This window comes from Molossus molossus, unplaced genomic scaffold (genome assembly GCF_014108415.1).
Source record: "Molossus molossus isolate mMolMol1 unplaced genomic scaffold, mMolMol1.p scaffold_m16_p_6, whole genome shotgun sequence".
NCBI lineage: Eukaryota > Metazoa > Chordata > Mammalia > Chiroptera > Molossidae > Molossus > Molossus molossus.
The window spans coordinates 46,141,500-46,168,984 of NW_023425399.1; the positions used below are offsets into that span (position 1 = coordinate 46,141,500).

The 27,485-nt window shown below is 36.9% G+C and overlaps 1 protein-coding gene across 7 annotated transcripts in view; it reads left to right on the plus strand.

The window, feature by feature from the left end:
- XRN2 (5'-3' exoribonuclease 2) overlaps nucleotides 1–26,600 on the plus strand; it is a 100,542-nt gene extending 73,942 nt beyond the window's left edge. For 5 of the 7 annotated variants that reach the window (XM_036244280.1, XM_036244282.1, XM_036244286.1 and 2 more), the window contains 6 exons: nucleotides 1,137–1,205; nucleotides 1,299–1,430; nucleotides 3,438–3,565; nucleotides 19,131–19,194; nucleotides 23,855–23,993; nucleotides 26,051–26,586. In XM_036244280.1, coding sequence (XP_036100173.1) covers nucleotides 1,137–1,205; nucleotides 1,299–1,430; nucleotides 3,438–3,565; nucleotides 19,131–19,194; nucleotides 23,855–23,993; nucleotides 26,051–26,116 — 598 coding nt within the window. In that variant the 3' untranslated portion in view covers nucleotides 26,117–26,586. Of the gene's footprint in view, nucleotides 1–1,136; nucleotides 1,206–1,298; nucleotides 1,431–3,437; nucleotides 3,566–6,267; nucleotides 6,381–19,130; nucleotides 19,195–23,854; nucleotides 23,994–26,050 lie in introns of those variants that run through there. The other 2 variants (XM_036244281.1, XM_036244283.1) reach the window with 2 other exon arrangements.
- Nucleotides 26,601–27,485: the final 885 nt, after the last annotated feature.

Consider the following 27,485-nt stretch of genomic DNA (forward strand, 5'->3'; position numbering starts at 1 on the left):
AGGAAAGGTACTGTTATCCTCTAGCTTTTTGCCTGGAGGCTAGCAGTAGAGGTTACTTGATGAGTTTTGGGTTGTCAGTTGATTGAAAAGCTCCCTCAGGTGCTTAGCACAAGGGATTTCCCGAGGGTGGGGCAGATGCTGGTCGTTAGTGAGCCTCAATTAGCACTTCAATGGCCCACAGGGTGGGGTTGGATCTCCGAGGGAGGGGCTGCTGCCTCTCAGAGCCCTGGGAAGGAGCAATGTGGCCAGGGTCCTGAGTGGCTGGCACTCTGCAAATGCTCTGGGTGCCCTCCAAATCCCGAGTGTCCTCACACAGTTCCCGGCCAGTCTGCCCTCCCTCTGCCGGAGCCCAAGGTGAGTGGCTGTGGCTGTTTTAGCCTCTGTTCCGGCTCTGTGCTGTGGAGCTTCCTGGGAGTGTGACCCGAGGGCGCTGCTCCCAGCTGAGGCTGCTGCCGAGCTGCTGACCGTCGGCTCCCAGGCAGCCCTGTCTGGCGCCTTCTTAAGCCTACCGGGATGGAGTCAGTGTCCCTTGTTATATGGTTCTCGGAAGCTGCTTTTCTGTTGTTTTTTCCCATCAATTTGTCTGTGTTATAGTTGTAATTCCAGTTTGGTTCTGGGAGACGGTCTGTGTAGCTTCCGTTCACTCCGCTGCCATTTTTTCCTCCCCCCACAGATTATTTGTGTGTATTTTTTTATTTTGCAAATGTTTCTATTAATGTTTGCATCTTTTTCTTATTTCAATAAGAACTGATTTTCCTTAGTATGCTAGAGGGATAGTCTTTGCCAGAGACTGAACAAAATGAAAGGTGTTTCTTTGGTATTGTAAACCTCTTCAACCTCTCTAATATCATATTAGAATTTCTTGAGAATTGAGGTAATGTCTACTATATATATATATATGTGATCACTCATAGTTAGCTAGAACATGGCTCTTTCCAAAGAAAGTTACATGAAGGCTATGTACTAGGAATTGGCAACAGTTTGGTGAGGAAGATACTTATTGACTAAAATAATTTTTGGAGAAGATTTTTGAGTTTTAGTTATTCTGTTTAAACATGAAAAGTACCTCAGTTTGTATGGTGGTTAAATCAGGTTAATATAATAAGATCATTAAATTGTGTATTGTTCTTTTCTAGTATTAATTTTAAAGACCCACAGTTTGCCGAAGATTACATTTTTAAAGCTGTAATGCTTCCAGGAGCAAGGTAACAACAATGCAGTTATAAAATATAAACTACCTAGATTTGTTTTTTATGAGCAGCGTTTATTCCTGTAACTCTTGTATTTTCAAATGGTAGAAAACCAGCACCAGTACTGAAACCTAGTGACTGGGAAAAATCCAGCAATGGACGGCAGTGGAAGCCCCAGCTTGGCTTTAATCGGGACCGGCGGCCTGTCCACCTGGATCAGGCAGCATTCAGGACTTTGGGGTATGTAATAGGTTTCTATCATTTGTATATCTTGCTTTTTTTAATATGTATTTTTTTTATTTTTTAGAGAGAGAGGAAAGGAGAGAGAAATAGAAACAATGATATCAGAGAGAAATACCAATCAGCCGCCTCCTACACACCCACCACTGGGGAGTGAGCCTACAACCCGGGCATGTTCCCTGACTGGGAATCAAACCAGGACCTCTCAGTCCACAGGATGACACTCAATGCACTCAGCCATACCAGCCAGGCTATTTTGCTTTTTTTTTTTTCTGAATCATCCAGAAAGCATTAGATCGGTATTTATGCCACAGATACTTAAGAAGCTACTAAGCACAACTTCTTTGCAGATATTTTAATGACTTTTATATGTTCCTGCCTTTTTTTTTAATCTTCACCTGAGGATATTTTTTTGTTTTATTGTCAGATAGAGTGGAAGGGAGGGAGAGAGAGACAGAGAGAAACATCGATGTGATAGAGCCTCACCAACTGCTTGCCTCCCACACAACCTGACCAGGGCCGGAATTGAACCCGAGACGCATTGGTCCAAGGGCCAGTGCTCTATCTGCTGAGCAAATTGGCCAGGGTAGTTCCTGCTTTTCTTCTGTTTTTAAATTCACTGCTCTTTCTTTGGTATATGTATGTACGTGTCGCCATTGTTTATGAATTAATAATGATAACTCATGCATAGATATTTTCAGTTCATAGGAAAATCTTAATATTCAAAATGGGATTTAGGCATTAAGTCACCATCAACATGTACTTCATACAGTGAATAGTAAGGGACAGTGAGTGTGGCACAGTAAGGAGCTTAAGAACATGGGTTTTAGATCTGGATTCAAATGCCTTTTCTACTACTAGACATTTTTGTACAAGTTACTGAATCATTCTATGCCTTACCTACCTAATGAAGTTCTAGTGAGGACTAAGTGAGCTAATGTCTATCAAGTGCTTAGAATAGTTCCTCAACACTATGGAAGTGTTAGGTGTTATTGTGGTTGGTTGCTTTGGAAGTCTTTATTCCCAATAGAAGAAGAAATAAATATTTAAAATATTCTTAAGATACCTTTTTGCATTATTTCAGCTGTTTTCTAAAGCAACATAGAAGTACCTCTAAATAGAGTTCTGAGTTCTAAAGATACTCTTAACTTTGATGCAAATTTCTAATTCTTGGATTTATCCTGAGAAACTAATTTTAGAGGAGCATAAAGTTTATGCCTAATTATCTCCAGAGCATTGTTATTTATACTAGTACTAAATGAGAGGAACGGTTTAGTAAAATACGAGACATGAATATCACAAGGTATTCCATAGTTATACATATTACAATTGTGAACACTATGAAAGATATAGGGAAACATCTGATATAGTAAATTGAAAAAAGCATGATATAGAGTAGTATTGTATACAGTCAGCCCTCTGTATCCACAGGTTTCACATTCACAGATTGAACCAACCTTAGATAAAAAATTTTGTGGGGGAAATCCCCCAAAATTCCACAAAGCAAAACTTAAATTTGCCACATGCTAAGTACTACACTGAATCCATGTGAATGAAGTGATTGTAGGCATACCCTGCTGTAGCTTTTATGCAAATATAGGCTGTGTACAGATATTACATCATTTTTTAATATAAGGGGCTCCTAGGATTTTGGTATCCCCAAGGGGTTCTGGGCCCAATCCCCCGATAGCAAAAGACAGCTTTATGATGATAGGACACAACTGAAATATAATGCAAGAAAAGAAAAATAGACTCACTTATTTTTGCTTAAAGTCATTAATAAATATTTAAATGATTATCCATTAAGAAACTTGGTAGGACAAATGAACATTTGCTGTCACCATTAATATCAGGTACTGTTTTGAACTTTGTTAATCTTATAAATTTACGTTATCATAATAAGATCTAAAGAGATGGCTACTAGCACTTTTTACATTTGTGTTAGCTGTGATATGATGAATATCTCTAGATATAATTTTTTTTCTGTTTGGGGTGGTCCTTTTACAGCCACGTTATGCCGAGAGGCTCAGGAACTGGCATTTACAGCAATGCTGCACCACCACCTGTAACTTATCAGGGAAGCTTATACAGGCCGCTGTTGAGAGGACAAACCCAGATTCCAAAACTTATGTCAAGTAAGTTTTTACTAATTGGTTATTTTACATGCTAAATTAAATATTACCACAAAGGTTGGTTTATAATCTTCATTGCTAAAAAGATTTATTGTATCCTTCTAGAGATAGTGGACTTAAAAACATATTATTTAGAAAAATTATAAGAGAATACTTCATGCAGTCTTCAGATATTTTTACTATGTATATATAGTTAATTGAATATATGAATTAGATTTTTTTTTTTAATTTTTACTTATTCATTTATTTATCCTCACCCGAGGACATTTTTGCATTTATCTTCAGATAGAGCAGGAGGGAGAGAGTGGGGAAGAGAAAGAGAGAGAAACATTGATGTGAGAGACACATTGAGTGGTTGCCACCCACATGACCCTAACTGGGGCGAGGACAAACTGCAACCGAGGTATGAGCCCGGGACTCTCTGGTTGCAGGCCGATGCTCTAACCGCTAAGCAAAACCAGCCAGGGTGATTTCTTATTTTTATTTATAAGTCATTTTTTGAGTGAGCACATCCAAAAAGAGGTATGCGGAATGCATTGCTGTTTATTAATACAAGTAGGAGGGCAACTAGATGACGTGTAATAGGTATGTAATTCACCACTTAATTGAAAGAGAACAGTATCCCTTTCTTGACCAAACTGTATCTCAGAACCACCAAATATAAAGTCAGGCATTTCTTTAGGTAGGAATATGCCTTTAACCCTGTGGTTCTGAGAAGACCTTGCCTTTTTCCCCCTGACCCCTTAAAACTTGTTTTGTGGACAGAAGTGGTTCAGAAATGGTAACCATGAAAATAATTACATGGCATTTGGATTGCAGTGGAAAAGGGACAAAATAGTTGAATGTTAGGCTTCATAGATTTTGCATTAATTTTAAATTGTATCCCCATTTAATGTTATTTTTGAGTTCTATGGCTGTGCTACTTTATCAAGAAAGTCTGTCATGTGCCAAGTTTTCTCAGCCACTTTCTTTATGAAGCCTTTTCCTCATTCCTTGTTGTCTGGTTGCTACCCAACCAGACAACATCAAAATGGCAGGGGAAGAAATTGTGGCAAAAGGCTAATAATATTTGTTAAATCTAAGTGTGATGTTTCAGTATATTTCTGAATATTTCATAAAAATTTAAAGAAAGAGAGAGAGAAGACTCTTATTTCCTATGTTGTACAGTACATTCTTGTGACCTATAATGGGAAATTTATACATCTTAATCCCATGTTCTTCCTGCTCATTCCCCTCAACCCCTTTCTTCTCTGGCAACCATCAGAGAAGATGGTTGTTCTTTATGAGTTTCTGTTTTGTTTTGTTTTTTTAGGTTCCACATGTAAGTGAAATCATATGGTATTTGTCTTTCTCTGTCTGACTTATGTCACTTAACATAATACCCTCAAAATCCATCCATGTTGTTGTAAATGGCAAGGTTTCATTCTTTTGTATGGCTATGTATTAGTGTGTATATGTGTGTGTGCACACCACATTCTCTATCCATTCATTTATCGAAGGACTTAGATTGATTTTATACCTTGATTATTGTAAACAATGTTATAATGAACTTGAGAGTACATGTGTCTTTTTGGATTATTTTCATTTTAATCAGATAAATATCCACATGTGGAATTGCTGGGTCATATGGTAGTTCTATTTTAAATATTTTGAAGAGTCACCATATTATTTTCCATAGTGGCTGCTCTAATTTACAATCCCACCAACAGTGCACGATGATTTCCTTTTCTCCACATCCTCGTCAGCAGTTGTTATTTGTTGTTTCTGTGATAATAGCCATTCTGATAGGTGTGAGATGACATCTCATTGTGGTTTTAATTTTCACTTCTCTGAGGATTTGAGATTTGAGCATTTTTTAATGTGTCTTCTTTGAATAAATGTCTTCAGGTCCTGTGCCCAGTAAAAAAGTTTTCATTGATTTTTTTTCTTTTTTAGAGAGAGAGTGGGGAAGGGAGAGAGAGATAGAAACATCGATGCAAGAGAGAAATATTGATCGGCAGCCTCCTGCATGCCCTCCCACCCCCCATCCCGGGGATGTGCCCTGACCAGGAATCGAACCAGGAACTCTCAGTCCATGAGACAACGCTCAGTGCACTGAGCCACACCAGCTGGGCTGTGCCCATTTTTTAATTGGATTGTTTGGTTTTTGATGTTATGAGTTCTTGAGTTCTTTATATATTTTGGGTTTTAACCCCTTATAAGATAAATCATTTGCATATATCTTATCCCATTCAGTAGGTTTCCTTTTTGTCTTCAAGTTTCCTTTGCTATGAAAAAACTTTCAGTTTGATGTAGTCCTGTTTGTTTATTTTTGCTTTTGTTGCCATTGCCTCAGGAGTCATATCCAGAAAAATAAACCCCTGGGTTTCCAATGTCTCATTTCTCTCTGTCCTGCTGTGTATAAAGTCCAGTCTTGTCTTTAGCAGGGCCAGAATAAAGGCCACTGCTCATAACTTCTGCTCCATATTAAAGTCCAGTCCAGCATCCTGTGTGTGGAGCCACTTGGTGGCCATGGGCCATGCAGCTGCTAAGGCCTCATGGCTGTGGAGAGAGAATGTGCGAACACACGGGCAAGTGCGGGTCACAAAACGAGAGAGAACTCTGGGGATTTTAACCAGGAGCTTCTTCAAACTAACCAAGTAAACTTTCCAAGATTTTGCTAGCTTCTGATGGGTCTACCCCCTAACTAACTCATTGTTTCCCAGGCTAGACTGACAGGCAAGCACCTCCCCTGTACCACCCGGACTTCTACTGTGATGTACCTCTCTTCCCCTTTCTCCCCACAACAATCCAGTACCTGATCTGGGAAGAGAGGGGTGTTAATTCCCTTGGAGGAACAATGCTGTGTGAATCTGTAGCTTTCTGATGAAACTTCCCAGGTGATGACCATGCTTACAATGTCTGACTTCCCTTTGCTTTCTTTCCTTTATTAATATTAACTAACTAATTATGACAATAACATGGGAAATCGCAGGGGCAACTCCTTTGCTGCCATCTTGGACTGGAAACTGGCTTAATGACATTGTTAAACTCCCTCATGGAATCTATGGACTTCTGCAATTTTATTATATTTTGTGCAGCACAGAAAAGACACAGAGTTTAGTGATCCTCTTGGGAACTGCTTCAATGCAATAATTTACTTACTTGCTTTTCTTCTAAGATATAGCAAATAACGTTTATGAGTTATTTTTTCATGTGTGTGTGCATGTATGTAATATGTATCCAGTCTTACCACATACAGCTAAGTGATCTAATCACTTTTAAAGTACTATCTATGCCCTGAGATTTTATCAGTGAATGGTGAAAGCATATCCAGATTTTGTTAAAGGACCTGTTTATTGGCATATTCTCATCAGTTTCTTTTTTCTTACGGCTCTCTACATTTACTTCTATCCATAATGGTATCACAGCTCCAAATACAAAGAGAAATTGAGATGAAAAATGCTGTAGCGAGATATAATCTCTATGGGTTAGTTTAGCCACTACTGTCTTTCTCAAGAGGATGGTTATGATAAATTTCTGAGGTTATTGCACTGAGTAATAGAGGACTGGAAAGAGATTTGATTAGCAAAGGTGAAAGGATGTACTCTTCAATAAGCAGCTTCCTTCCACCTTGTGTTTTCTGATAATACCCAGTAGCTGGGAGCCCTGCCACCATAGTCCTTGTAGATACCGCCTAGAAAGCTATTTACTTAGATCCTTGAGAAAATTTTAAACTGAAAATAGTTTTATTAACCTATATTAATACTATGACATTATAGATTTGATGTGCTTGTCGTGTAGCTTCAAATATACATAAAAATAAATATAGGTATGAAGATAATTTTCATGGCTGATAAGTTTCTTAGACCCCCAGAAAGTCATCTTGAGAACCACTGGTGGTAGGCATACCACAGTTTGCCTCAGTCAGTGGTTCTTAACTTTTAGGGAATCATAGGCCCATATGAGAATCTGTAAAAGCCTGTTTTTTTCTCAGGAAAATCACTTCGTAGTGGGGTTCATGTAAATACGAGGACTCTCGTTGAGGTCCCCTTCAGCCTGCAGGATCCTGCTCCAACAGAAAGAAAAAAGTCAGGAAGTTCTTGAGTTTATCAATATCATACCAGAGCTAAAGAATTGCATGTATTTAGGGACCTGTATTTCTATAGTTTTTATTTGCCTTTTTTGGAGACGGACAACTTTTGTCAGCATCTGGGCATTTTATTTCAAATAGTGGTGTCCTCCTCTTTTATTAATTTGAGTAACTCCTCATTTGCCATTGTTGTGGCTCTTATTAGAAACATAATTTTATACTTAAAAGGAAACTTTTTTTTTTATTAGATTCAATTTCAGTTAGAATCTCTTTATTTTAACTGTGTCATTAAAAAATAGGAAATATGGTCTGTAAAGTAGGGATTGACTTAGAACAAGTGGTCCTGTCTGCCTGTTGACTTGTAAACATTGAGTCACCCTAGGATTCATGCTGGCACTCTAATTATATTTAACATCTTTTCAAAAGAGGTGGGAATGGGAGGAATAAAAAGTGTATAGAAGTAAATCATTGAGAATGTAATATTTAAAGTGAACCGATAAGGGGGAATTTGGGATAATCTAGGCTAAGGGAAAATAATGAGTGTGAAGTACAGGGCCAGTAGAGATAGTATTAAGCCTAGAATAACTGGTATAAAAATTAATCTGGGAGCATCTATTGGTACAGATTATAACATGGGAAGGCTGATTTTTTTTTTCATATTTTTAGCGATATTTAAAATGCATGTTAGGTATACTACATGATAATTAAATAAAATCTGATATTAATAGTAAAACTTGCACCCTGGCCAGTTTGGCTCAGAGGTGGAGCATCGGCCCTCGGACCAGAGTCATGGGTTTGATTCAGGTCCAGGGCATGGACCTTGGTTGTGGTTTGGTCCCTGGTCCTGGTTGCAGTCATGTGAGAGGTAACCAGTCAGTGTATCTCACACCAAAGTCTCTCTCTGTCTGCACACACACACACACACACACACACACTCTCTATCTGAAAATAAATGGAAAAAAAATATCCTTGGGTGAGGAATAAATAAATAAATAAATAAATAATAGTAAAACTTGCCCTACCAGGTGACTCAATTGGTTGGAGTGTCTTTGGGTACACCAAAAAAGGTTACAGGTTTGATATCTGGTCAGGGCACATACCTAAGTTATAGGTTCCATCCCCAGTTGGGACGTGTATGAGAGGTAACCAATCAGTGTTTCTTTCTCACATTGATATTTCTCTTTCTCTCCTTATCTCTAAAAAAAAAAAAGAAAAATTAAAAAACATATCTTCAGGTGAGGATTTAAAAAAATAGTAAAACTTAATAATTTCATGAACCTGAAATAAGTTTCTTTTATTGTTTTTTGTTTGTTTGTTTTTAATCTTTATTGTTGAATGTATTACAGATGTTCCTCATTTTTCCCCCATTGACCCCCTCCTCCCCACTCCCACCCCCTTCCCGCCTTTTCCCACACTATTGTCTGTGTCCATTGGTTATGCATATGAAGTTCTTTGGTTTACTTCTCCCCACCCACCCCCCAACACCTTTCCCTTTGAGGTTTGTCAGTCTAGCAATGAATTTGTGCTTCTTAATCCCTTCACCTTTTTCACCCATTTCCCCCACCCCCCTCCCATCTGTCAAATCAACAAAATGTTCTCTGTATCTATGAGAATGTTTCTGTTCTACCTGTTCATTTTGTTTGTAGATTCCATTGTCGATATATATGTATTCATTGCCATTTTGTTTGTTCATACACTTTATCTTTTTCTTCAAAAAGGCCCTTCATCATTTCATATAATAATGGTTTGGTGGTAATGAACTCCTTTAACTTTTTCTTGTCTGGGAAACTCTTTATATGGCCATCGATTCTAAATGACAGCTTTGCAGGATTGAGTAATCTTGGTGGTAGGTTCTTGGTTTTCATCACTCTGAATATTTCTTGCCACTCCCTTCTGGCCTGCAAAGTTTCTTTTGAGAAATCAGCTGACAGCCTTATGGGAAGTCCCTTGTAGGTAACTAGCTGCCTTTCTCTTGCTGCTTTTAAGACTGTCTCTTTGTCTTGAACCTTTTGCATTTTGATGATGATGTGTCTTGGTGTGGGCCTCTTGGGGTTCATCTTGTTTGGGACTCTCTGTGCTTCCTGGACTTGTATGTCTGTTTCCTTCACCAAGTTAGAAAAGTTTTCTGCCATTATTGTTTCAAACAGGTTTTCGATTTCTTGTTCTTGCTCTTCTCCTTCTGGCACCCCCAAGATGCGAATGTTGGCACGCTTGAAGTTGTTCCAGAGGCTCCTTACACTATCCTCATTTTTTTGGATTCTTTTTTTTTTTCCTGTTGATATTCTAAATCGATGGTTTGCTTCTTGGCTTTACCTACTCTACCATTGAATCTTTGTAAATGATTCTTTATGTCAATTAGTGCCTCCTTCATTTCTGACTGTGCATTCTTCATTTCTGACTGGCCCTTTTTTATGCTCTTGAGGCCCTCCCTAAGTTCACTGAGGTTCTCACTAAGTTCATTGAGCATTCCTATAAGCAGTATTTTGAACTCAGTATCTGTTAGATTGCTTATCTCCATTTTGCTTAGTTCTTTTCTTGGGGTTTGGTTCTGTTCTTTCCTGAGCCAGGTTGCTGGAATCCCAGATATGGCGGCTGTCTGCCGCCCCAGGGTAGGACTCACCAAAGGAACAAAGACCTCTGACAGCACGTTTGTCCCGGAGAAACCCCCTTTCCAGCCCTTGCTTCAGTGCCAAACAGCTCAGTTCTTCCCTGTATGTCTCTGGTGCCCCTCAAGCTGCCTCCCCTCCAAGCTTAGAGGGAGAGTTCGATAAGTCCGTGCGCGGGCCCTTTAAGGAGCTGCCTGGGGCTCCAGCCACGTCACCGTCCCTGAGCCTCAATTCCCGCTGGTTTTTGCAGCCAGAAGTTATGGGGATTTCTCTTCCTGGCACTGGAACCCTGATCTGGGCACCTGGTGCAGGATGGCGACCCCCTCAGTCCTTAGGGGGGACCTTCCCAGCCGAGGTATCCTCCTGATTTTTATCCTCCACACGTGGGCGTGGGACCAGCTCGTCGTGCCTTTTCCCCTTCTACCAGTCTCGATGTGGCTGCTGCTTTAATTTCGTAGTTGTAGGACTTTCATTCAGCTTGATTTCAGGCGGTTTTGAATGATGGTTGTTCTGTAGTTTAGTTGTAACTTTAATGTGGTTGTGGGAGGACGCGATACCGCGTTTACCTACACCACCATCTTGACCGGAAGTGCTTAAGTAGTGTTTCTTTCATTATTCTTTTATATGTGCAGTTTTTGAAAATTGGGTTATTATACATGTATTTTTACATATTGAAATGTAACATATACAAAGTGCCAAATCTTAAGTATTCAGTTTAACTTTTCTGACATGAGCATACTCAAATAACCACTACTCATAACAAGAAATACAGAATTACCAGTACCCAGAAGTATCCCCATTGTGTCTTCTCCCATGTACTACCCCAGCCCATTAAAGGTAACCATTATCCTGACTTCAGTACCATAGACTAGTTTGTCTGCTTTTTTGTTTTTTCAGCTTTATCTAATGGATTCTTACACTGTTACCCTTTTTAAAATTTGCCCTCTTTTGTTCATTATTTTGTTTCTGAGATTTATCCATGTTGTTGCTTTCAGCAATGGTTCATTCTTTCCCATAGTTTACAGTGTTTCATCATGTGACTCTATCATCATTTATCTATCCATTTGGGATAATGTTTCGGTTGGTTCCTAGTTGGAGGCTCCTGAAGTAGTACTGCTGTGAAATTCTCATGTCTTTGGTGCACATCTGTAAACATTTCTGATTAGTATGGACCTGGCAGTAGAATTGCAAAGTTAGGGTTGTGTGTATGCTCAACTTTAATGAATAAAAATACCTGGCATGATTTCCAAATTACATTTTAGTTTGTACCAGTTTACATTACTTCCACAGTGTAGCAAAATTCTTGTTGCTCCGTATTCTAATCAACCCTTGGTATTGTCAGATTTTTCACTTTCAGCCATTCTACTAGAGGGTAGTGGCATCTCACAGATGTTTTAAGTAGCATCTTTTTCATTACTTAGTTGAACTTTTTTTCATGTTTATTGACCACTTGTATATCTTAGTGTGTGTGATGTACCTGTTTTAGTCTTTTGTCCATGTTTCCATCAAGATGTCTCTTTTTTACTTTGTAGGAGTTCTTTTAAATTCTGGTTATGAATTTTGTTGTTTTGTTTTTTTGGGGGGGGGTTACTTTTTCCACTTGATAATTTGGCTTTTCACTTTAATTGGTGATGTGAGGAGTAGAGATTTATACCAACATTTGGAAAATGTGGGTGAAGGACATATGGTAATTCTTTGTGCTCTTTCAGTTTTTCTGTAAATCTTGAAATCATCACAATAAAAATTGAGGACAAAAAGAAATATCCCAAGATATTTGCTGTGTTTTGATGTTTTTGTAAATAATATTATTTTAAAATGCCATTTCCAGTTGCTTGCTTGTGTATAGAAATACAGTCAGCCCTTGTTTATCGTGGTTAATCAGTTCCAGACTCTACTGCGATAAATGAATTTCCATGAAGTAGGATTCTTTATTTATAAATCAAATATTTTCGCAGTTAGAACACAGACCTTCTACAGCCTGTTTACAACCTAAATACGTTTTTTAACATTATTAGAGCCCTCTAGACATGAAATAACACCCTTTAGTCACCATTACATTGTATTACCCAATATATTAGAGAAAATAAGACATTAACATTACAAATATATTATTATTATTATTGTGCATTTAATTACACACCCAGTTCTTATACACAACCACTAACCTGTGAAAATAGTGCAACTTGTTTGATGATGAAGAAATGTACTGCACAGCAAAGAAGAGCAAGGTTACTGCTCCTCTGAAGGCACGACCTCAGTAGGAGAGTCTTCAGGTGGTGCAGTATCTTCAGCAGGTGTGTCATGGTCTTCTTCCACTGAAGGAGTACTAGAAGTAGGCAGTGGGTGTCTGGGTGCGTGTCTGAAGAACATCGTGATAGGCAGTTGCTGGCGCTGTCTTTTCATATGCATGAGGAGGCTTTTGTCAGGTTCTATCACTCCATCAAGTGTATTCTGGAACCGCAATACATGCATCATTTGTGGGTACCATTCGCCAGTCATGTCCTTTACTACCTTAATAGTTCTCACGACTTGAAAGAGACGCTCAAGTGTAAGGGCAACTTCCCCCTCCTGACCCCCAGGAACCTCTGGCTGCTCTTCCTCCTCCTCACTCGCAGACTTAGTCACCTTCACCAGATCCTCATCAGTTAAGGGATCCAAATGTGTCTCCAGCACCTCATCCACATGTTCTGAATGATATTCACCCTCCTCAAGAATCTTCAGGAACGTGTTGTTCACGTAGTTCTCTGCTGCAGGCTGGTCAGCAGAGGCAGCTTCTAGATGGAGAAAACATTTTTCAGATGATACCTCTTTTGGAACTTCTCGAACTAACCCTCACTTGCTATGAAGTCCATGAACGTTGCAGCAGAGGGCCCTGGTTGAGGTTCGTCCACTGTAAAGCACTCATAGAACTGCCTCACCCTCTCCCAGATGGCCAGCAAATTCAACGGAATGTTTTTCTTGTGGCTGTCACTGGTCCAAACGGCTAGGGCAGACTCTGTTTTCACTATGAACTTATTACTTTTCACGACGCACTTTGCTTCTTTGTTGAAAGAGACAGTAGCCGTTGCACGGATTTTCTTTTCATCTTTACAGATGGAGTGAACTGTAGACTCATTCAAGTTGTAATGGCAGGCAGCCTCCACGATTTTCTTGTCATCTTTGATCATATCCACCTTCTGGATGGTAAGCATCTTCCTCCGGTGCTTAGTTTCATCATCAGAAGGCTTAGAAGAAGCAGCATGTTTAGGAGCCATTGTGGGGCTTAGATAAAAGTTCTCAGAAATCTCAAAAACTTACAAGAGCAAAAATGCTTCTGATGCGTAGCGATGTAGAAGTGTGTATGAGAGAAACGAACTTGCATGAGGCTGAGCTGTTCAGTGGCCAGGATAGGATAACCAATCAATGCTCTGATTGGCTTAGTTTAACCTCACCCAATGTTTTGGGAAAATGTTACTGCCCACACACAAGGACTGCTCAGGCAGTTGCACCTACCGTTGAAGGATTTGCAGGGGTGCTCGAATACATAGGCCTACACTCCATATGTACAGTAATTTAAATTTTAATTGTAATACAGGAGTGGATAATTGACTCAGACAGCCGAGCGCGTGCTGTATCATTTTCACTGTCTCGATCAACTTTTTTTTTCCTTAATTTTTTATTTTTCTTACAGATGTTTCTCCTTTTTTCCCCATTGACACCCTCCTCTCCATCCCCCAATCCCCAACCCCACCCCGTACCTGGCTTTGTTGTCCATGTCCATTGATTATGCATACATGCATATAAGTTCTGTGGTTTATCTCTTCTCTTTGTACCCTACTTCCATGTCTCTGGGTCTACCCTATTCCTCAGAATGTTATGTTCATTATATTCCCCGAATAAGTGAGATCATGTGATATTTGTCTTTCTCTGTTTGGCTCGTGTCACCTAGGTTAATACTTTCCAGGTCCCTCCATGTCGTCTCAAAGGATAAGAGATCTTTCTTTCTTACAGCTGCATAGTACTCCATTGTGTATATGTACCACTACTTTTTTATCCACTTGTCTACCGATGGACACTTGGGCTGTTTCCAGATCTTAGCTATTGTAAATAGTGCTTCTATAAAAATGGGGGTACATATATTCTTTCTGATTGATGTTTCAGGCTTCTTAGGGTATATTCCTAGAAGTGGGATCACAGGATCGAATAAATGACAATTCAATTTTTAATTTTTTGAGGTAACACCAAACTGTTTTCCATAGTGGCTGCCCCAGTCTGCATTCCCACCAGCAGTGTACTAGAGTCCGCTTTTCTCCACACCCTCGCCAACACTTGTTTGATGATTTGTTGATGACGGCCATTCTGACAGGTGTGAGGTGATACCTTGTTGTTGTTTTAATTTGCATCTCTTTGATGATTAGTGATGTTGAGCATTTCTTCATATGTCTTTTGGCCATTTGTATGTCCTGTTTGGAGAGGTGTCTTTGCCCGTTTTTTAATTGGGTTCTTTGTCTTCCTTTTATTGAGTTGTATGAGTATTCTATATATTTTAGAAATTAACCCCTTATTTGATGTATCATTGGCAATGATGCTCTCCCATACAGTGGGCTGCCTTTCCATTTGATTGTGTCTATTGCTGTGCAGAAGCTTTGGGGTTTGTTGTAGTCCCATGTGTTCATTTTTTCCTTTGTTTCTGTTGCCTCAGGTGATGTACCAGTGACAGTTGTGCTGCATATGATGTCTGAAATTTTGTTGCCTACATTTTCTTCCAGGATTTTTATGGATTCATGAGTCACATTAAATTTTTATCCATTTTGAGTTTATTCTGTGTATGGTGTAAGTAATTTTTTTGCCTATAGCTGTCCAACTTTCCCAGCATCATTTATTAAAGAGGCTGTCTTTACTCCATTGAATGCTCTTGCCTCCTTTGTCAAATATTAATTGAGCATAATGTTTTGGGTCCATTCCTGGGTTCTCTGTTCTGTTTCACAGGTCTATATGCCTGTTCTTGTGCCAGTACCAGGCTGTTTTGATTACAGTCGCTTTGTAGTATAACCTGATATCCAGTATTGTGATCCCACTTACTTTGTCCTTCTCTTTCAAGATTGCTATGGCTATTCGAGGTCTTTTTTGGTTCCATATGAACTTTTGAAGTATTTGTTCTAGTTCTGTGAAATATGTCATTGGTATTTTGATGGGGATTGTATTGTATCGATAGATTGCTTTGGGTAGTATGGATATTTTAATGATGTTAATTCTTCCAATCTATGAACAAGGTATGTGCTTGTACTTTTTTAGATCTTCCTCCATTTCTTTCTTCAATGTCTTGTAGTTTTCTGCAAATAGGTCCTTTACTTCTTTGGTTAAGTTTATTTCTAGGTATCTTAATTTTTTTTGCCACGATGGTAAATGGGATTTTTTTTTTTAGTGTCTCTTTCTGTGAGTTCATCATTGGTGTATAAGAATGCCATTGATTTCTTGACGTTAATTTTGTATCCTGCTACTTTGCCAAATTCATTTATTAAGTCTAGTAGATTTTTGATGGAGTCTTTAGGGTTTTCTATGTATAATATTATGTCATCTGCAAATAATGACAGTTTCACTTCCTCCTTTCTCATTTGGATCCCTTTTATTTTTTCTTCCTGTCTGATTGCTTTGGCTAAGATTTCCAGTACTATATTAAATAAGAGTGGCAAAAGTGGGCCTCCCTGTCTTGTTCCTGTTCTTAAGGGAAATGTTTTTAGTTTCTGTCCATTGAGTATGATGTTGGCTGTAGGTCTTTCATATATGGCGTTTATTATGTCGAGATATGATCCCTCTATTCCCACATTGCTGAGCGTTTTTATCAGAAATAGGTGCTGGATTTTGTCGAATGTTTTTTTAGCATCTATTGATATGATCATGTGGGTTTTATTCTTCATTTTGTTTATGTGGTTTGTCACATTTATTGATTTGTGAATATTGTACCAGCCTTGCATCCCTGGGATGAATTCCACTTGATCATGGTGAATAATTTTTTGATGTATTGCTGGATCCGATTTACTAGTGTCCATTTTACTTAGATTGTCGAATTCGTTGCCGTATCATTGTTCTTAGTATTTGTTAACAATTCTTTGTATTTCTGTGGTGTCGGTTGTAACTTCTCTTTCATTTCTGTTTTTGTAGGGTCCATCAATCTTGTTTATCTTTTCGAAAAACCATCTCTTTGTTTCATTCATTCTGTGAATTGTTTTTTTCGTCTCTGTCATTTATTTCTGCTCTGATCTTTACTATTTCCTTACTTCTCCTTGCTCTGGGGTTATCTTTTTGTTTGCTTTCTACTTCTTTAAGTTGGGAGGTTAGATAGTCTATTAGAAATTTTTCTTGTTTCTTGAGATAGGCATGTAGTGCTATGAACTTCCCTCTCAGAACTGCTTTCTAAAAATAGTATTATTGGATGAAAAGGTTATATTAAATTTCTGGACTTTTGGTTAATATCACTACATTAACCTCCAATAAGAGCATACTCATTTATATTTCCTATAGCAGCAGATGGGAATTTCTAATATCCTAACTCCCACCAATATCAGGTATTATAATTTTTTTAAAGTTCTTGCTAAGGAAGAATTTATCTTTGTTTTAAGGTATGATTTTTTAATTGCTGCTTTGATCATATTTCTACTTACCAGTTTTCCTTTCATAAATTGCCTGTTCTTATCCCTTGCTGATTTATTAATTTGTGTGCACATTTTTCTCCTCATTTGTAAGAGCTTTTTAAAACTCATTTTAAGCAGAAAAGTGCAGTTACATCTCCTTTCACAACTCTGTTGGTAATGGAAAAGACTTGGTGGTTCTAGTTAGGGAGAGGTAATGAAGGTCAGAAGTGATCTGGGGCAAAGTAGATTCACAGTGGGAAAAGAGGAACCTAAGGGCTGGATACTTGAATGTGATAAGTGAAGGAGAGAGGATTCAAAGTGAGGCTCATGTGTACACTGAATACCTGGGTGACTAATGAGGCCTTTAACAGAATTTAGAAGCCCAAGAGGGGAAAGAAATATGAAAGAAATATTATGTATCTGATTTTTGTGGAGGTTGAAGTACTGAAGACATTGAAGTCATCTGCTTTGAGTTAAATACGGGTCCAATAATTGCTCACCAGAGAAGATGGTTAGAGAGAAAATTGGAAATTATCTGCATATAAGCCAGAAATGTAAAAATTCAAGAAGCTTTTGGATAGGTTGATGAGATTTAATTGCCCTTGGTTGTAAGAAAAACTTGGGGTTGATGAAATGATGATCATCTTCTAAGAATTTCTGTTTTTACCTCCTCTAATTGTGGTTTTCTGTTAGTGTTCAGTCTGTAGTAGTGATTTAGAAGTTATTCTGGACCTAGACTAGTGATCCTTCTTGCCCTGTTTTCTGTGGATTGTGTGGTGATTAGCTTCCTGACTTTCCATTCAGGTTTTGAATATATAGTGACCACTGTGGAACCTCTCAGCATTGTTTCTCAATTTGACTGCTACATGTTTGGTTTTTAAGAGATTAAAAAGGGACTTAAATCAACTAGAGATGCCACCTCTCTTTCAGTTTAGAATGGGATTCTTCTTGGAAATAATGATGATGAAGCCTTCTTCATTCCTTTCCAAGAGAGACATCTCATGGGTTTGGCTGCCGTGGACCTAGGGGCAGCAGGCAATGGAGCTGCTTGTCACAGCTGCTTCCCCAGTGGCAGCTTGTCCATTTAGGGAACTTTCTTCAGTCTAGCATTGTCAGCTGAGTTGAGGTGGGAGGAAGCCTGGGCAGAAATAGCCAGTTGTCTCACACTGGAATCATTGTGAGCAGCCAGGTACTTGTTCCATATTCTCCTTTGCAGGGGCTTTTTAAAACACAATTTTATTTTTCTTTCTTTTTTGCGATGAGTATCTTTCCTTTTTTGTTTTAAGTAAATCCATTGCATTGGAGTGGGAGGGGTTGTGTTCTAAAGAGAGGTAAGATTTCATTTCTTCTTTTCTTTAAGAAAGTAATTTTGAAAAGTATGTTTTTTGTTTGTATTTCCATTAAATGTGATCCTGAATACATTATGGTAAGCCTTGTCCTTAGGGTCTCAAGAGTCCAGAGGAGGTTACTGTTCTCACACAGTAAACTCATTAGACAACTCCTGGAACCAACTATTTTAATTAGGTCACACACAGACCCTGCTGAAGAGTGGCTGAGGTGACTACAAGACTGGAGACCAGAGTGGCAGTTGGTTGATACCAACCTACTGAGTTACTAACCTCCCCTGCTGACCAGTGTTGTGGAGTGTTCCTTTATTCCCACTTAGGTAGAGGAGGAGTAGCCATTTAATTGTTTCTTATAGTTAGATGTTGCTAGTTCAGCTTTGTGTTAGGAGAAGAGGTTTGACTCTCAGAAAACAATAAATAAGTGGGTGGTCCCTTTATTAAAATGTCTTTCTGACCTTTGTTGGAGAGATTGTGTGCTCTTTGCTCTGTGTTATGATAGCTAGGTAAGTAAGTCAGTGTTCCTTTTCAGTTTACACATTTAGGGAGAAAATTTCAGGATTTCTGTTATTAAAGTTACTATACGTTAAGTGTGTATTTGTGGGGGGAAAATACCTTCCTTCAGCATAGCATTTAAAATATAAATGTAAAAAATATATATATCTTTACATACACACACATACATAATGAGAAAGAGAGAAATGTGTGAATTTAGTGACCAAGGTTATAAAACTGTTTTGTTACCAAAGGAAAAATAATAAAATGCACAAATTTACTGATCCTGTTTAATATCTTTCTATATTTCCAGTCTGTGTAATTATGCTAATTTATTTAGTTTATATAATCTCAATTTTTTTTGCAAGAATTTTTAATTATAAAATATGTGGGTAGCTGAATAGTGATTACTTATTTTTAAAAACTCTGTTTATTTTCCAGATATGAGACCCCAGGATTCCTGGCGAGGGCCTCCTCCCCTTTTCCAGCAGCAAAGATTTGATAGGTAATAATAAAGCAAACATCACTTTAAAAATGTTTTCCACATCAACATGGGAGGTTTGGGCTTTTCTGGTTTGAAATATACTTTCTTTTTCTAAACAGTTTCTCTTGTGCCTGTTCTTTAGGAAAATAGATGGTTAACACATTGAAGTAAAAGTCTTGTGTTTATATACTTCCCTACTTTTCTTGGTTCTTGGCCTTTATTTTATTGAAGCTTTAGAGGTGCCCTGAAAAAATGCAACACAGAGAGCTTAAAATTGTATTAGGTTTTGGTAAGGCTAAACAAATTTCTTTTTAGAAGGGTTGTGAGCTTAATGAGGCATAACTAATAGTGTTCCACTTTTATCATTTCTTTGCCAGCATCACAGCATTAGTACAGACCAACCATTGATTCTTGCTACAAACCTCTTGAAGTCCTAATCAGCTTCTTTGGTACAACTTTTTCAGGGCTGACAAGCCTATTGTAGGGCAGTGTCACTGTAGGTCAGTAGTTATTAGTTGCCACTGAAAACAGTTTCTTTAACTACTTAAGACTGAACTGAATTAAACGCAGAAGGGACTCAGAAGAGGATTATGGGATCTGCAGTCTAATAAGTACCACAGACTAGGAAGAATGTGACATGGTTTAATAACAAGGGATGTTTGACATGTGTTCTTTCATTGATAAGTTGTGTGCTTCTAAGTCAGTTGGTTTCTACACTACAAGACAGCTAGGCATGTTATGAATAATTATATTAACATCTGTAGAATAATTTTTTAAAGGGCAGCTTTAAAATCTATCATTTCATGCTGGTTTGCTGCCTCAGTTAGTGCTAAAACAAATTAGGCCCCTTCATAGTAAGGCTTCCTTCTTTGCCTTACTAGTTCTAATCTGTTTTGTTCCCCTCTCCTCTAGTATTTTTACAGTCTGATCTATTCACATTTAAAATGAATAAAATGTTGTTATGAACAGGGTTATAAATGCTGCACCCCTTTTAAGAAAATTCTTTCCTAAAGACCAGAAGACTCTAAAGCTTCATTATTTTCTTTAAAAAGATAGAAGAAATCATGTTATTCAGTTGTTTATTAATAGTATCAACTACTTATTGTAAGTTGCATTTTAAATTTAAGACAATTGATAATGCCTGTATTTGTTTTGTTTTCAATATAATTGCTGAATGTACTACTTCAGCATCCCTAGAGTTGCACCATTTCTAAACAGAAATTAAATGAATAAAGGGTAAAATTTTCTAAATTATATATTATCACATAAAAGCTGATCTCTTTTTAAATAACCGTCTTCCTGAATTACTTTTGTCAAGTTTGATTTTGTTTCCCCACTTGGTTGCTTTCCTCTTTCCCATGTTAATAATTGCTAACATTTATCATCTGTTTACAGAAGTGTCCGCATCATGCTAACATGCTCTCAGAAACATGACTTTATTTATTCCTCCTAGCAACTCTTTAAAGAGGCTGTTATTTTTACAGATGAGGAAATGAAGGCACACAGAAGTTCAGTAGTTTACTTAAGGTCTTCCTTCTGTACCATTCTTTACTAAGAAACTTTTCACTCAAACAAAACTCATCAAAATACTTACTCTGAGCATAATATTATAATAAAACTATAGGAACTTCAAGGATGTCAAGGATCTACTTCCACTTCCGAGGAACACTTGCTTTCCCAATAACTTTCCTCTACACATTAAAAGTTTTCCTCAGATTATCACCATTGTCCTAATGTCCGTTATATTTTTGTTTTTTCTGCCCTCGCCAAATATTGGTGTTATCCTGATGGACTTTGAAAAATCAGAAGATTAGGGACAAGTTTAGTGGGGCATATTTGTTTTAGTTTTAGTCAGAAACTTAAAATCATGCCTTAAAACAAAAGTTTAATGTGAGCATAATACAATTCTGTCTTATGTCTTAAATTATGGTCATTTAAGAAATATATCATTTATTCTTAAAGAATGTTTGAATTCAGCCATCCTAAACTTCATTAGCCTATTAGGAAATATGCTACATCACTCATTTTGGTAGCACTTGTCATTCTAATCGTTGCAACTTTATGAGACACAGGAGAAAATTCAAACTTATAGTCACTTTCACTTTGCTAAGATGTCACAACTAGTGAATAGAATTCTTACTAGAACCAGGTATTATTGATTTTTAATTCATTACTTTTCCACTGCACTATTTTGAATGTTTGGTTGAAAAAAATTTTTCAGTATACATATTTTTCTAAACTACAGTCTTTTAAATTACTTCCTACTTTGAGATAGTATTTTTAATTCATATATTCATTTCACTGAAAAATCCATCAGGAACACACACACCCCTCGCCTCCCCACACAAAGACAACCTAGTCTTAATATACATAGAGATGTCTAGCACTCTGAATCACTTGAGTTTTGCTAGTGGAGGCTTTTCTGGCCATATTCAGAGTGGCCATTTGGTCTTTAACTTATGGGTGTTAAGTTTAGTCAGTTGTGTAAAAGCTTTAAAAACTGATTTGCCGTATGTACAAATTTTAAACATCCAAATTGGAGTCATTACTTCACATTGCCAGCTACTTTCTATAGCAGTAATTTAGATACTTAAGGATATTGTTGCCATCTATGATGCCAAATGCCTCAGATTAGTTAGTAGCTACTAATTTTTAAAAAGTTAAAATGTGTTAACCTTGACACTTCTGTCTCATATTTAAAGTGTATTTTTCAAGGCAAATTTCAGTTTATATAAGTATTTACAAATTAATATAGTTAGTATAGAAATATAATAAACTTGTGGAAAATAAAGACATCTGCCAGTTAAGGGGGGGGGGGGGGTTGCATGCCCCTTTTACTTTATTCTTTCTGTTTAATTTAAATTATTTTATAAAACTTACCTTTGTCAAAAACATTTTAAATAATAATTTCAAACAAAAAGGAGAACTTTATGTTTTTAAACTGTGGCTTTGTTCTTAACCTATTTTGAGAACATAAAATAATATAAAATTACATTTATAATATATATTATTTATACTAGCAGATTTACCTGTAACTCATTTGAGTGTATTTTATCATTGTAAAACTGAAAACAATTTATTACAGTTACTACAATGGGTGAGTTGCATTTTTGGTGTATAGATTTTGCATTAATGGCCCAGTTTTGATGAGCCTCTCTGGTCACAGCAAACCTTAACCCCTCACTTCCGCAGAGACCAGAAGAGACCATTCCTGACTCTGCATACAGAGCTATTATTACTAAACAGATGAGGCATTCTTGCTAAAATATATTTGTGTTCATAATGAACCTGAAAAATAATTAAAGGTCCTGCATATATAGGTATAGTGTTTCTGAAATGTAGATTTATTATTTATTTTTTTTGGATTCACTTAAGTTATATTATTAGAGTCCTGGTTTCACCCCCAACTGTGAAGAATAGCATTGGTCTTTTTAGAGGTCTTCAGAGAGCTGTTCTTTTAAGCCATCACACAAACATAATTATCTTTGGTGTTTAAAAAGTAAAAATGAGGCAAGCCCAAGTAAAAGGAGGAGATTGTGGGGTAGAGAAGATGGATTCAAGCTTGAGTAGCGGTGAGAAGAATGTGTTATCCAATGAGCCCAACTTTGGGTTTATTTTCCGTAAGACCCAGGTGGTAAAATTCATGGGTTTATACAATCCAGCGTGCCAGTGCTTTGGCAAATGTGAAGTTTTATTGTAATTCCTTCTAACATCTTTAATGGCCCCAAAGCTGCTAATGTTAAAATATACTGGAGACTTTTGCTTTTATTATTTGTATTGACTGTTTTATAAAAATTGAAGTAGAATAAAATGTCTCAAGGAGAAAGTTACGTTTTAAATGGTGATTGCCTTTAGAAAGTATGTCTCTGCTACATTGTTTATGTGACAACTTTAAGTTATAATTTCATACATCATACCTGTTGCTTTGTATCTGCAAAGTTAAAATAGGCACTTGAAGACAATTAAAACATTTCTTTTGACTAGTAATCTGGACCGGCAAACTGGGTTAGAATAGCTGTTGAATCTGTGTTCCCATGTAAACTGTACACCAAATGCCAGTCAGCCCATGCCAATTAGTGCTCATGTTGCTAGGTCACCATGGTCAATTGAGAGCTGCATCAATAGAACTTGAAAAGGTTTCCTCCCTATCAGACCTTCTGACATATTGAGCAGAATAATGGATGGGAAAAAACAGCTAAGTCCCCTACCCTAGATTCAAAATACTCAGCAGTAAGAATTCATTTGCAACCTGCAATTAACTAGGAAGAATGGACTCCAAGAATGAGTCTGGACATTTTAAAAAATAAAGCCTCGTTCTCCTGTCTTGTACATGTTTATTCTTTAGATAGCATCTTAAATGTAGCCAACTTGGAGATCTTCGGTCCAAATCTTTACCTGATTGAGAGGGAAATTTTACAATTGAAAGTGAACAAAATATTTTAAGCCAGGCCTTTCTGAATCACTTGAGTATTATACACTTTTTAAATAAATGCTGATAGTTTATGAAACATTAGACTACATTTTATAAGTTGGATACAAAAGCCAGTTTGACATGATATATCCCATATGATAAATTAACAAAATTGGATTGTCCTAAAATTTGGATATGATACCTGCCAGTTTTAGGCTTTTGGCTATATAACATGCTTGACTTTAATGCACACATGATGCTTTTCCACAGAGGCATTGGGGCTGAACCTCTCCTGCCATGGAACCGGATGCTCCAAACCCAAAATGCAGCCTTTCAGCCAAACCAGTACCAGATGCTAGCCGGGCCTGGCGGGTATCCACCCAGACGTGATGATCGTGGAGGGAGACAGGTGATACAGTGTGGGCTGTGGAATGAAACGTATACACTTTGTACTTAGCCATGCCTCTCAGGACTCCATATTTTCTTAAAAACATTGCTGGATAAGATATCGATTGATTAGCTCAGCTGAACTTGGGTCTCATTAAAAATCTATATAGGGTATCTGCCTCACTAAATAAGTTATACTTTGAAGATGCTGAATAATTTCCATACCAAAAGCTCTTTAATCATAGCAATCAGTGACCTTTAGCACAAATATGGTCAGTTACCAGATCACATTGTTTATCCTTTAAGGATACTGCTTTTTGTTTTACTACAAACTAGATCTCATAATAGATGATAACTTACTAGAAGATGAAAGCAGGTATCTGCCTTTCAGTTGTTATCTTTATTTATCTTAGAAGTCTTCGGTCTTAATTTATCTGACATCTCTCCTTATTGAAAAAAATCTCTCCTTCATAAAAAAAATGTTGCACATATTTTTCTACCAAATGTAAATAGCTATACATTGAATGTGTATAGTAATTCCTAGATACCTTTGGTAAATGTAAGCTTCATTTCCTTTTCTTTATAGCATCCAGTTTTTGCAGCATTTTAGACTGAAGTTTATTTGCTTTATTCTATTTGTCCCCCAGCCATTTGATACCCTGTCCAGTATTTACATGCTCTTTCATCAAATTCTTGCCAGAGAACAGGATCAGAGTGTTATGATTCAGAGCGTGTGCTGTTTGTGGAGTTTGGCACCTGTGATGATGTGAAGTGGTTTCCAATTGCTGACCTGGTGTTGCCTACAAGTCTTTTGCAGTGCTTCGAATATTAATTTTGTAACTTAAGTTCTTACTGTGTGTCCCCTTATTCTGATAGCTAAGAAAAATCTTTTTTACACTTTTTCTTAGTGTAGCCGTAGAAGTCTCTGTTCATTTTACAAGAAAATGATAATCTTAATTGTCTTTTGAATGAATTTTGTTAGTTTATTATACTTAGTTCATAGAGTTTTACTTTGAAAACCTCTAAATATCATATCATATATTGACACTTTATTACTACTGGAGTTGATGATACTAGACAATTTAAAGAAATGAGTATTGTTGAAATAAGGACGTACTTATAACTAGAAGACACTTTTACAATATTTAGTCCAGTTACTTCATTTTCAGTCAGGAACTGAACCCCCTAAAACACTTGCAATTTGGCAGCAAAGCTGGGAACTTCTGTATTTCTGACCGCAGTTCATTGTCTTCCCTGCCTCCTTCAGAGGAGTTCTTCCCTTTAAGTGAGCTCTATGCTGTTATAGGAAGTTAAATTCTTCACTTAGAAGATTAAAACCACTTGGTAAATTTACAGTTCTTTTGGGACCTTTTAGAAATATTTTTTTCCCAGTCTCTTTTCCACTGATTTTTATTGTCACATTTTGAAGTATTATTAAGTTATAGTAGTTCATTGTTAAAAACAATATAATTATGACTTCACTATGTCTATAGTGAAATTTATATGACTAAACAAGGCCTTAGCCTACAGTGTATATCTTCAAAAGGTCTACAGAAATGTTATTTGCAAGCATACCTAGGATAAGTTAGGAATGTCCCTTGTAATTGATTATTTAATAACCTAATATGTTACTTAATGCTGTACTATTTATGGCTACCAAAAAAAAAAAAGGCACCCTAAAATAATAGTTCTTAACTGACTTCTTACTTAGGTTAAGCAAACTGACTGTCCCTAGTGTAAATGTACCTAAAGATGTTGTGGGTACCTTACCACAAAATGGTTTGCAGGGGGTGGTAGGGAAGATTGAGAACTTCCGGGGTTTTACATAAAACACTTAACTATATAGTTCATTTGTGTGAATTTTAAAGACTTTTTAAATTGCTTGCAATAAGCTTTGTATAAATAAAGCTGCAGACCAAAAGCACCTATGTATGTATGGAAACCTTCCATGTGATATATATACCTTTAAGACATATTTACCTTTTTTAATGGTCTATTTTTCCATAGAGATGAAAAATTAATTTCTTTGGCAAGAGTATTAATCCAGAAAGTAAACTTTTTTTTTTTGCTTATTTTCAGGGATATCCCAGAGAAGGAAGGAAATACCCTTTGCCACCACCCTCAGGAAGATACAATTGGAATTAGGCTTTTGTAAAGCTTTCCCAAATCCTTTCATCATTCTACAATTTTATGCTATTTGTGGAAAGATTTCTTTCTCAAGTAGTAGTTTTTAAGAAAACTACAGTACTTTGTGTATTTCTTTTAACTGTATATTTCTACTGATCTGATCTCACTGTTTTATGTTGCTTTCCAAAGATGTGTGTTGCATAATACAGTGGATCTGAATTTCTTATTGCTTGTAAAACACTTTGATTGTCTAGGAATACTGGTTTTTCATTATGGTTAAAAATCAAACCAGCTGTGGATTTCAAAACACAGTGTATTCTAGATCATCTAAGACCCATGCTGATTTTTAATGCACAAAAATTAGGTTTGAACTCTAGAACTGGAACCCACAGCCAACTAGAGTATATATTATTCAGTATTTCTTTGGAAACATTTCATTAATGTACTTGTCTTATGGAAATTTCTGGACTTTAGTAAAAAAAAAAAAATGAACTAAAAACTCTCGTCTCTTGTGTTCTTATTCTTTTACGGTATTTCAACTTGGCCAAGCATATTGGTTTTTCTAAAATCGGTTTTTTAGAAAACAATTCATTTCTACAATTAGGTATCAAAAGTAAATCAGTGAAGAAGATGTTAAGATGATATGCTCAGCAAAACTACCCAACTATCCCATATATATGTTAGTATGTCTGTCAGCTACTGATTTGGTTAACTTTAAAATCTTTGTGAGAATAAATTATTTACATTTTATAAATTTCATGTACCAATTTTAAGGACTTTTTAAAATTTTTAAAGAAAAGTGAAAGTTTATAATTTATAGGTAAATAATCTGTGCTCATTCGCGTGCGTGCGTGTGTGTGTTGCATTATTTCATAACACATTCCAATTTGTACTCATTTTTCTCTTGCTACTATGCACACCATAATTCCTTAAATTTATGCTTGGAGTTCACACACAGTATTTCCATATGCATTTTCATTTGATTGCCACAACAAATTTAGATGCATTATAAAGACTCTTGCTGCTTGGTTTCCTTCTTTTCATTCTAGCCTAAGAATGTAAAATAAGATTTCTCTTTGACCTGCTGATTTGGGATATTTTTGCTTTAATAGTCAACTAAGACACACTTGTTAATCTTACTCTATGTGTTAAAAATTCCACATTAATCTTAAATAAGAAGGTATTTTGAAGCTATTGAATTCATTGCTGGTGATGGGTGAATAGAGCAGGGTCCTTTATTGTTGAGACAAAGTCTCTCCACTGGGAATTAACACAACCATTATGCATCACCTTTACAATACATTAAAATGATGATGCCTTCTGTTAAATTTCTCTAATTTCTTCCAAATATTAAAAATGTATAGCTACCTAAATCAAGCATCACATA